The 12,151-nt window shown below is 42.6% G+C and overlaps 1 protein-coding gene across 1 annotated transcript in view; it reads right to left on the reverse strand.

Annotated features, from left to right (window-relative positions):
• The window catches only part of CDH11 (cadherin 11, type 2, OB-cadherin (osteoblast)), a 220,599-nt gene that overhangs the window by 43,914 nt on the left and 164,534 nt on the right, over positions 1-12,151 (reverse strand). The window contains exons 7-8 of the mRNA XM_006863584.1: positions 9,514-9,701; positions 2,112-2,365 (exon numbers count right to left, since the gene is read on the reverse strand). Coding sequence (XP_006863646.1) covers positions 2,112-2,365; positions 9,514-9,701 — 442 coding nt within the window. The remainder of the gene's footprint in view (positions 1-2,111; positions 2,366-9,513; positions 9,702-12,151) is intronic.

The following is a 12,151-nucleotide window of genomic DNA, read 5'->3' on the forward strand; positions in this document are numbered from 1 at the left end:
TAGGGTCTCTGGTAGCGTAGTGGTTATGAATCGGCCTGCTAACCTCAAGATCGGCAGTTCGAAACTATCAGGTGTTCCGCTGGAGAAAGATGAGGCTTTCTGCTCTCATAAAGATTTACAGCCTCGGAAACCCTGTGCAGGGTCACTGTGAGTCAGAACCAGCTCCACGACACATAACAACAACAACAACCTAGGGTCTCTGAGGCTGTGAATCTTCATACAAGCAGAAAGCCTCATCTCTGTCCTGGGGATCGGCTAGTGGGTTTGAACTCCTGACCCTGAGGTTATAGTCCAGTGCTTATCCTACAGCACCACCAGGGCTCCCTCATTTGTAATCGCTGTTGTTGCTAAGTTGGTTTTGACTCATAGCAACCCTGTATAGGGTTTTCTGAGGAGCTGCTGTTGGGTTTGAACTGTCCATTTTGAGGTTAGCAGTCCAGTGCGCATCCTACAATGCCAACTCATTAGTAATTTTGTTATTGTAAAGTACTGTCAAGTCAGCTCCTACTCATAGTGACCTTGTATAGGGTTTCCTAGAAGTGGCTTTGAACTGCTGGCCTTGAGGTTAGCAGCCCTGTGCTTACCATTAGGAATTTTTGTTTTTGTTAAGTGCCATTGAGTCAGTTGTGACTCATAGTGACCCTGTATAGGATTTCCAAGGACTGGCTTGTGGGTTTGAACTGTTGAATTTGTGGCTCAAACTGACCTTGAGCAGTTCAGTGCATTATTCTGCAGAGCCACATAAAACTGACAGTGTCAGGCTCTTTGTTTTTCAACTTGGGTTTAATGTGCTAGCTGAATTTGCATTTTAAAGGGCTCGCTCTGGCTGCTGGACCCATGGTAGAATGGCAGGTGGAGGACTGCAGGTAGGGAGACCATGAGAGAGAGAAGCTAATGTTGGAACAAAGATAAGAAAGGAATTAGAGAAGTGGCTACAGAAAAATGAAATTTGTGTTACAATCTGGCACACATGGTTAACTTGTTCAATGGTAACTGAAGGTTTGGCAAGTCTAGTCTACTCCATGACACCTCAGAGACAAGGCCTCATAGTCAATCCACTTCTGAAAGGTCACAACCATTAAAAACTCTATGGAGTAGACTTCTACTCTGAAACACAAAGGGTTCCAGGAGTCAACGTTGAGTCAAATCTGGCTCAATGGCAACTGGTAGAATTCATTTCAGGGCAGTTTCAGGTAACTAGAAGCTTCCCACCGTCTAAGTGTCTTGGACCTATGCCTCAGAACTTCTCCTCAGCCTCTCATTCCTCTCACAGCCTCACTGTCAGCTTCATCAGACAGAACTCAAATCGGGGGCAGGGGCTGTTTGCCCAGGTGGCTTTACTAAGACACAAAAAAATGACAGTACAATCGGCAAAAGGCTGCACCTGGGTAAGGCAGAAACCTGTCAGAGCAGGAAAACCCAAAAATTTCCCACAAAAAGTAGCAACAGCAAAGTGGTAAGACTGCACTTGTCAAAGTTACAAAACATGCAACACCTGGAAACACAGAGCAGTCACACAGCATTCTGGTTCTTACAGATTTCCTTGGGTAATCATCAAAATAAAGCACCCTAAATTTGTCAGGGGCTCAGCAGAAGTTGGAGGGGCAGAGCTTGCTCTCCCAGCCCATCACTCGGGGTGAGTCACTTTGGTTGACAACACCCCTGCTGCCCCCACCCCACATGTTCCTCTACATTTAAGGAAAAATAATCCCCATCTAATAAAGTTGAGGGGACAAATTCGATCAAAAGTCTAAGGTACTTAGAGTAATGGAAACCTAGAAAGGGATTCCATACAGTATAATTGCTATCATTTTTCCACAGTCATTATTTATTCTTCATCATAGTTCCTGTGTCAAACAGATCCAGGCAAGATTTAGAGACCCCAGTGTTCCTAAGGGAATCTGCTCCAGAGAGAAGCCATGTCGTTTGAACAAGCCTACTCAACACGTTCACAAGAGAGGTGAACGGAAACTCAGGTCTTCTACACCTCAGCCCCATTTGTTTTCCAAAGCCCTGGATAAACCGTTTTTGTATCTGAAGGATGTGGTTCTTGAAGAGCTTTCCCCCCAAACTCTTTCCCTTCGAGTCTCTGAAAATAGATCTGTCTGTACCTTATAGGGCTGTTGGCAGCATCTGGGTCTTTGGCATGTACTCTTCCAACCACAGTGCCAGCAGCTGCATTTTCTTGCACTTCGTGGATATAACTTGGGGCCAAGAACATGGGGGGCTCATCAGCATCCTCAACTGCAATCTTGACCGTCACAGTGTCCTTGAAGGGCCCGTTGCTGATGAACTTCGGGTCGATGTGCACATTTGCAGCTTCTATCTTCAAGCTGTAGGCTCTTTTGGTTTCAAAATCTACGGGCTGGCAAGAAGGAAAAGAAGACTGACAACCAATTCTTGGAAAGAAGAATGGAGAATTATTTCAGCGAATTATTGGAAAGAATAAAAGAGAAAGATCTGCTTGTCTTAAAGGACCGAGTGAACAGTTCTTCCAAGAGAGAAAGTTGGTGTCTATTCAATATCCAGTTACCTGAGTCATTTAGTCATAAAATCAGACAAATCAATTGCTGAAACTTGGCATGTGTTTAGTGGGTAATTCTAGGAGTAGAGCAGACACAGATGGCTACAGAGTCAAGAATGAACTCCACTCTGTAGAGTCACATGAAGGTCGCCCAAATTAAAATGATGTCTAAGAGACAGACTTCAAATTCTACAACACACAATTTTTGTAACCAAGTTCCATAAAGTACTAGGAATCTTGACAATAAAAAACTACTCACTGAATTTCAGTCAAAGAGCAAAAGTGCTGCATTTTTTACCCCTAAATATGGCTAAATCATAGACAACCTCACTTTCTAAGTTTCTGATATTATAGAGCATGTCCCAAAGTCTGAGACACTATGAACAATGCCTCATAAAATGATGTAAGGTGGCTTATGTGTAATTTCGATGGTTGGGTTGTTAAATAACATTAACCTACTGATTAACAGAATTATTCCTTTTTTAAATCTTACAATCCTAAACACATCAAAGAGAACTTCTCTCTCCAGTGTCAATTTTTAATCTCTCTTTTGCATTTACTAATCCCTCTTTGAGAGAAAAAAAATAAAATAGCACAGCTCTCTTCTTAGAATACAATGGGATTATTTTATTTAGATTGCATTCATTGGAGGTTACTGTCCATTTGTGGCAAGTGAAATGTTGATGAGAAAAGTGCTTCCTTCTCATAAAATAATTCATGGCGGTGGTGGTGGTGTGAAGTGGAGTCAGTTCCGACTCATCGTGACCCTGCATAGGGTTTCTGAGGCTGTAAATCTTTATGGGAGTAGAAAGCCTCATCTTTCTCCCATGGAATAGCTAGTAGTTTTGAACTGCTGACCCTGAGGTTAGCAGCCCGACTCAAAACCATTATGCAAACAAACATAAAACAGCATATGGTCCATTTAAACAAAAACAAGTAAACAGTCCAAGGTTTATGCAAAATCCAAAAAGCCTTGAAAGATACAAAAATATACAAAACCCAAAAAGCCTTGAAAAGTAGTATTTGAATGATTACAGTTATTGAAAAGCTCGTGATTCACACTCTCTCATTCAGAGTGTGAGGGGGTGTCATTCTTTAGTCAGCAAAGGGTGAAACGCAAAATCATAACAGGAAAACCAGCTTTAACGCTGAAGAAAAGCTTCATGCTTGGTGAAGGGGAGGGTCAGAGAAAAAGAGGAAGACCCCAAACAAGATGGGCTGGCACAGTGGCAGCAGGAATGAGCTCAAACGTAGCAACAACTGTGAGGTTGGCCCAAGAGCGGGCAGTGTTTCATTCTGTTGTGCATAGGGTTGCTATGAGTTGGTACCGACTCCATGGTACCTAAAAACAACAATGACACTTAAAAATCACCTTTCTAATCTGCACTCTGGATGCTACTGAACGACTAGATGTTTGGACAGAGTTTGATCTGTGAAGCTGAGCATCTGAGTATCATGCTGCTGTTTTAACTTGCCCAGCAAATACTGACTCTTAATGAGCACACGGGGAGTTGTTGTGTGACACTATAGGATAAGCACTCCACCACAGGGTTGGTTTGAATCACAAGGTTGGTGGTTAAGGCTCATCAGCCACACCTCGGAAACCCTACACAGGATCACCATGGGTCGGAAGTGACTCAACAGCACTTAAGGACAACAACAATGAGTATATGAGAGGGATTCAAAACGTTCATGGAAGAACAACGAAACGATCTTAGAGTTTTTCTACTGACTTTTTGAAGCTCCCAAGTACAGTCTTGAACTAATTAAAAAACAAATACACAAAAACAAAACAAAATAAATTAACTACCACTAAATTGATTCCAACTCCAACTGTTATGAGGAACACTGCCAGATAAGGTTTCCAGGTTGCAATCTTTATGGGTGCAGAAGGCCACCACCAGAGCCCCTAAAAGTTCTGACCTAGTTCTACAGAATTCCACACCAAGGATGATTCAAGTTTTAGAAAGGCTGTTGTGGTTGTTAAGTGTTGACTCGTAGTCATCCTGTCTAGGATTTCTGACGTTGTAAAACTTTACAGGAGCAGAAAGCCTCATCTTTCCCCCACGAAGTGGCTGAAGGGCTCTAATTGCTGAACTTGCAGTTACAATCCAACGCTTAGCCTAGAGAGCCACTGCACTCCTCTCAGGAACGTTAAACAGATTCAAGACCCTTGACACTTCTCACCCCCATCTCCCCAGAACCTGGAACATCCCATTTCCCAACATGAATCTCTCTCCACAGCTGCTCCATTATTCCGGGACTCAACAGCTCCTTTATCCTTGGCAGCAGAAAGGAATGGTATTTATAGGCTAGAGGAATGAGATCGCTGCAATTCCTCAAAAATCTCTGCAATTATTAGAATCAAAAGCCTACAGAGCATCACAGTGTTGAGACCAGGTAGCCTGTAAGAGGAAAAGGAGACACTTTCTAATCTGAGATTGTCTGTGGATGCCATAAGAGCAGAACCTTTTGAACTTCATTTAGGCATGTGCCTAAGATTCTCAGAGCCCAACTCCCAGTGGGACGCATCATTGATGCTAAGGTGAGTGCAGTCATGTCTCCCTCTGACTGATCCTTTCTGTCAGAAGTGGTTTTCATGAGATTCTACTAAGCCATCTGGTGGTCAGCTCAAACGTGACTCCCTTGTAAAGTCCTTCCCTACTGGACCAAATAAAATTCTGTGGTTCCTAGTGGCCCTTCTTCAGACTCTCACTCCCTGCTAGGCTGGGAGTTTCCAGAGGACTCCATGGAATGTAGTTGCTCGTTGCCTCTCTCTTACCAACAGGAATGTCCTTGATTGGCACAAACAGTTAAGCTCTTGACTTCTAGCTGAAAGGTTGGCAGTTGGAAATGCGTCCCGAAGTGTCCCTAGAGGCAAGCCTAGCCATGTACTCCTGAAAGGTCACAACCAAAAACCCCTAGAGCACAATTCTACCCTGCACACATGTGGGGTGCCGTGAGTTGGATGAACTCTAAGACAATGGAAAATATCAACAAGTACCAGGGAAAGACTGCACCAGGTAAGCACATAGATTCAGGAACTTGACTGAGTGCGGAGCAGGGCTGACAGAGAACATGTAAGTATTTACTTCCAATTTATTCCCTACCATCTTCCAAAAAAAGGATTTGAGGAGGTTTCCCACGAGAACACTTATAACCACGTTATGAGTAGTTGATATAAAGTTAAATGAGGCAACACACCGCCTAAACCATAAAGCTCTTAATACCACCTCTGGTTTACTAATCCCACCTCTGAAAATTCTCCCTGAAGGAATATTTTCTCAGAAAACCCAAACAGGTCATATTCAAAAATGACTGATATTTGTTAGATATAATCCAGGGTTATATTTAATTGTGGGAAATGTGTACACAAGACACTAAATCCAATTGTGAGATTTTATTAAGGAAATGATAGATCATCCAGAGGACAGGATGTTATGTAGTCATTAAAAATGATTACATATATGATGTAAGAGGTTCATGAGGTGACGTTACTTTAACAACTCAGATGACCTTATGATTGCAACCTGGTGGAACGCTATGTGTTCACCTATACATGCACGTGGACATAGAATGTTATTGTTATGTGCCTTTGTGTGAGTTTCTACTCATAGTGACCTTGTTCAGCATTTCCAAGGAGCAGTGGGTTTGACCTGCCAGCCTTGCAGTTAGCAATTCAGTGAGACAGGTTTGCATGGCCTAGTGGGACAGAAGTAAATAGTGATGCATGCTTAACCTTGGAACAACAGGGCTCTGGGATCTAGGTATAGCTTGAAGAGGGGAAATAATACTAAAATGCTTGACTGTCTTATGAATATTAGTTTCCCTTGCCTACTACTGTAAAATAGACACTTGAGTGGGATAGAAAGGAATGTTGGAAAACAGGATTAGAGAAAACGTGTAAGCCCGTGTTCAGCCTAAACTGACTGGAATTCTTAAAAGGGGTTTTAGAACTTGCCAAGTGAAATAGGCCTCTTGAAAAACCTTGACAGAGTATAGGACCTTAGGTGGAATCCTGAATCCTATCCAGAACCTTATGAGGTGGGACATTCCCACTAAAAAGGACAAGCAGACCAGCCTGGAACAGCTACAGTGACAGAAGATACATCTTCAAAGAAAGATCATCAGGAGAAACCCCAAACAAATATGTCAGCATGACTGGCTACTTCAAGAATAAACAAGCTGTTCACCAGGAAGTTACTGAATAAGTATTCAATAGCTCTTGCTTGGAAAATAGGAGCAGGATTCACGAAATCGATGGAAATATTGCATTGAAAGTATTTTTAAAAGATAAGCAACACTTCCATGATACACATAGACCCATACCTAGTGGGACACTATAGGATAATAAACACGGGACTGGTAACCGTAAGGGTTGTGGTCCAAACTCACCAACTGCTCTTGGATCCATGATACAGCCTCGCTATGAGTCAGAGCAAACCTGACGGCACTTAACCCTCATCACCACCACAATCCATCTAAGTTATCCACCTGTACATCATGACTTTCATGAGGGTTCCTCATTTTCCTCTGTTAGCTTTCCTTCTCAATATTTGGGGGTTACATCTGGAACTCTGAGCTCCAAGTTTAAGACAATGTACTTTTACAAATAAAACAACATGTTTTAAACCCAGTTGTTAGTGCTTTACAGGAGGTTGTTCCTTCGCCTGGAATAAACACACTGAATTGCAGGGGGAAATGTGCAAATTAATCATGTAAGGGGGAAGCTCATTTGCAACTGTGTGAGTTCCACAGGGTGATTTAAATGTTTCAGGATTTTAGAGACACCCTGTGTGTTTACGCCCTGAATACAATGGAAACAGGTAACAACCTTAGCATAACCATCTACCCAATTTGCTTTCAGCAAAGGAGGGGAGGCAGGAATGGCTGATGTCAACCCTGGTATATCAATGTCAGGCAGGAGGGATGGTGATTTTATTAATTAATGAGAATCTTTGAAAGCTATATGCTACACACAGTTCCTGAGAAGAAACCAGAAGGAATAAACTACCCAAGTCCCTTGCGACTCATGATCCTGGTCATTTCATTCACTGTCACTAATGTTGACTTTCCCAAGTCTACAAAGTTCACTGCAACCACCATAGTCTACATTTTCTTTCTTCTTTTATAAACATGCCTCCTTCACTTTCTCTTTGTCCCACATCTCACAATATTTCTTCTAAACTCTACAGAGCTTCCCAATCATCTGGAAGTTCAGCTCCCTAGAACAACATCCCTCTCCCCACTTTCTTCACAGAAATAGTCCTTGCCAAACCTGCCTACCTCCTACCCACCCCCGACACCACCCTCAGTCTCTTCTCCAGCGCCTGGCCTCTTCATTGATTCATTCTTCAAATTACTCTTTTCATCAGTGTTAAAGTCCAATCTTTCCCATCACACCAAGGAGTTTAATATTCAAGCTACAAAACCAAGTTGAAAATGAATGCTTGATTAAAACCAAGGTAATCCCATCATCCAATTCAGATTTAATGCTCCATACACTTTGATGATGGAGAGGTGTTGATTTCTCAAGAGGAGAATCAGGGGAAAAACCGTTTTCTAATATACCGTAATTGTTTTTTCACTTGACAGTGAATTCTGGCTGTGGTTCCTTCAGAAACCATTACTGCTCCAGTGGTTTCAAAAATGTCTTGATAGAGAAGTTGTTCAATGTGCTAGTACTGAAATCCATGTCTACTAACTGCTAGCTGTGTGGCAATGTCTGGGAAAGCGAATCTGTCTGAGCCCCAATCTCCTCATTTCTCAATTAAGGTATTATTACCCACTGAGATAATAAAATCTACTTTATATGATATTAAGAAAAATAAATTTGAGGATGTCTGTAAGAGGCTTAGGCTATGTCTAATGTTAGTATTGAGGAAATGTTAAATGTTTTAATAGTTGTAAAGATTTTATACATCTATATATAGAAATATATAGATGTATAAAATCTTTCTGGTAACGTAGTGGTTACGAATCAGGCTGCGGACTAAAATGTCAGCAGTTCGAAACTACTAGCTGTTCTGCAGGAGAAATGAGGCTTTCTGCTCCCGTAAAGATTTATAGCCTCGGAAACCCTGTACAGGGTCGATATGAGTTAGAACCGACTCCACGGCACATAACAACAACAACAACAACAATATAGATATATAGATATGAGAGGACTTCAAAAAGTTCACAGAAAAATGGAATTGAAAGCTAGACTTTTTCCAAGAACTTTGAGAAGCCCCCTTGTATAACACAACAGTTGTCAACGGAACATTTTTCATTATAATTTCATGACCTCAACTCTACCAATCACCTTCTGCAAGCATAGCCAATATCTTTCGCCAAATTTCCATCACCACAAATAGATTCTCAGTGTTTCCTATACTGTTCCCTCTTTCTCCTTCCCTCACACTCCTGATAACCACCAATAAACATCGGACTCACTAACTAATCAGACGCTCTTCTTTGTAATGGATTAAACCCCAAATGCATTTTTTCAGTGACTGTCTAGTGGCCTGTGGTTCTGAATGCAGTTTTCCCAGGCTCAGCTTTTAGAAAAAAGCAAGTCAGTGTTTAGTTTCTTTAACAGAGTTCCCATCAACGAAGGGGCTTGGGTGTTTGTGACAGGGAAAGTTCTGAGTAGCTTCTATGAACAGGTTTTGCTTGGTAGAGCCAAAGGGGGAACTCATCCATGCTCACAGCTCTTTCTCCAAATATCCATGGTGATCTAGCCGTCCTCCTGCCATGAGAAATGTGTGCCAGAACATGCAAGAAGTCAGCACCACTCTCAGTCCAGCATGGTCAGCACCTCTGGCCATCACCCTCTACAGTAAGAGTGGAGGAAAGTTCTGTCACCACCCGGAGCTCCACTGCAAAATTAAATAAGCCCCTCGGACCTACAGTCCCATGTTTTGACCTTCAACTCTCTGTCCCTCTGCAGGACCCCTTTGGTAGAGCAGACAACAGTACTGGCAGTCCAGCTCCTTACCCTAACTCACCTTTTTCAGTTTCACCACGCCCTCCTGTGTCTCATAGTCCGTTGTGATTTCGAACAATTCCATTCCGTCTCCATCCACAATATTGTATGTGACTAAGCCATTTTCTCCAATGTCTGGATCTTTAGCCTTCACTCTTCCTACTTCCTCCCCGGGGACAGCAGCTTCTGACACAGACATCTGGTACACGCCTAGAAGGAGACAGCTATTTTTATTTTCCCTTTTATTTGGCAGCTGTAAGACTTTAGATTTCATTGAATCCCAATAAATTTCTCAAAGGGTTTGAAATTGAACTTTCTATTGATGGAAAACATGAAAGAAATGAACGGATGGGAGGAAGATCCCACATGGCCTGCTTGTCAAAGGAATGTTTCCTACAAAGGAAGATGAAAACAAGAATGGGGTCGAGGGTGAGAAGACAGGGTCACCAGCCACATGTGAAGAAGGAAAATAATGCTCAGGCACATTCCTGTCAGGAAAGATGGAGGCTCATGTATGTCTTCATACATTCAAATAAGTGAGCCCTCTGCTCATGTCTTCAGATTGGCCCAAGACTCAATTTCCAAGGCCCACAATGGCTCTGACAACTCTAAAGCCAAACCCATTGCCATAGAGTTGAATTCCAATCCATAACAGCTCTATAGGATAGAGTCCAACTGCCCCATATTGTTTCCAAGGTTGAAATCTTTACGGAAGGTGCCACCTCTTCCTCCTGTAGAGAGAGGCTGGTGGGCTTGAGCTGTCCACCTTTTGTTTGGTTCACCATCAGACACTTAAGTAATCTACCACTATGGCTCCTGTGACACTGCCAAGTACCCAGAAACAATTCTTCTCTGTTGAAAAGTCTCATACAGCTCTATATTAATGTTAAGATAAAAAGGAAATCGTGTCTTGCAAGGTCATGCTCTATTTAACTTTATATTTGACTCTGTTTTTATTTCACATCTTTTACCATCCAGCAAGTATCATTTTAACTGGAAAGGTTCACTTTATCTACGTATCTATTTATCTATCTATCGACATATTTATGTATCTATCTGTCTATTTAAGGAGCGCTAGTAGCATTGTTGTTGTTGTTGTTAAGTGCCGTCGAGTCGGTTCCGACCCATAGCGTAGTGATTAGGAATCAAGCTGAGAACCACAAGGTTAGCCGTTCGAAACTACCAGCTGCCCCGCAGGAGAAAGATGAGGCTTTCTGCTCCCACAAAGATTTACAGCTTCAGAAACCCTGTTCAGAGTCGCTATGGGTCGGAACCGACTCAATGGCACTTAACAACAACATCTGTCTATCTATTCATTTGTCTATCTCTCCATCTATCCATTCCTTTATCTATCCATTCATCTAGCTATCCATCTATCCTTCCACTTATCCATCCACCTATCCACTTATCCATTCATCCATTTATCCACCCACCCATCCATCCATCCATCCATCTACTATCTATCTACCCATCCATTCATCCATCCATCCATCCATCTAGTACTTGTCAAGCACCTACTGTGTGTCATACATCGTTCAGATCCTGGAGATTTCATAGTAAATTAAGCAGTCTATATTCTTCCCACAAAGGAGCTCTGGTAGCGTAGTGGTTACGAATTGGGCTGCAAACAGCAAGGTCAGCAATTAGAAACTACCAGCTGTTCCGCAGGAGAAAGACGAGGCTTTCTGATCCCATAAAGATTTACAGCCTCGGAAACCCTGTACAGGGTCGCTATGAGTCAGAACCGACTCCACGGCACATAACAACAACAAATTCTTCCCATAATGAGGAACATTAAGAAAATCAATAAACAAGTGGAAAGAACCGATGTCACTGCCAGGAAGAAGACACATAAGGTAAGGCAACGGGTGCAAAGACGTCACCAGGCTGGGTGATGATTTGTGTGGTTTTTCAGGAGACTGTCACAAGTTGGAGTTGAGTCCATTGCAACTAGCAAGGGGCAGAGAGCAGTGAGAGCGACTTAGGTACACAAATGCATGTGTGAGTGTGAGTGTGCAGGCATGTGAGCAGGACAAGGTGATTGTGTCTCAATATTTGTAACCACATGGGTGTGTACAAGTATGAGTGTGTGTGGATGCATATTTATATTAGTGTGGGAAAGGGGGAAGGGGAAGAGAGACAATGGGTGAGAGAAAGAAAGGAAGGGAGAGAGCTTGCATTTGAATGCAATCAGAGGGTCTGTGAAGCCATCCTTCAGAAATAAGCATCTGAACTCCCTAGGGGGGCTGAGGAGGACAAGGATGTGAATCCCTGGGTGTGATGTTGTTGTTATCAAGTGCTGTCCAGTTGATTCTGACCCATAGCGACCACGTATAGGGTTTTCTGAGCAGCAGCTGGTGAGCTTGAACCACCGACCTTGCAGTTCAAATGGCTTTGCAGTCTGGTGCATTAACCCACAGCCCCACCCCAGGACTCCTGGGTGTGATACTTATGGTTTTATTCAACTTGACTGGGTCAGGATTCTCAGTTAAGAGGCAATTATCACCTCCATGTTGAGATCTAATAAGATGCAATCACCCCGGGATGTGATCTGATGTAATCATTCTATGTGTTTAAAAAGATTCACTTCTCTGATGTTAATAAGCACAGATGCAATAAAGAGAGAGATCTGAGCAGCGCTCACAGGGACCTACAATTAC

Source organism: Chrysochloris asiatica, unplaced genomic scaffold (assembly GCF_000296735.1).
Source record: "Chrysochloris asiatica unplaced genomic scaffold, ChrAsi1.0 scaffold00055, whole genome shotgun sequence".
Taxonomy (NCBI): Eukaryota; Metazoa; Chordata; class Mammalia; order Afrosoricida; family Chrysochloridae; genus Chrysochloris; species Chrysochloris asiatica.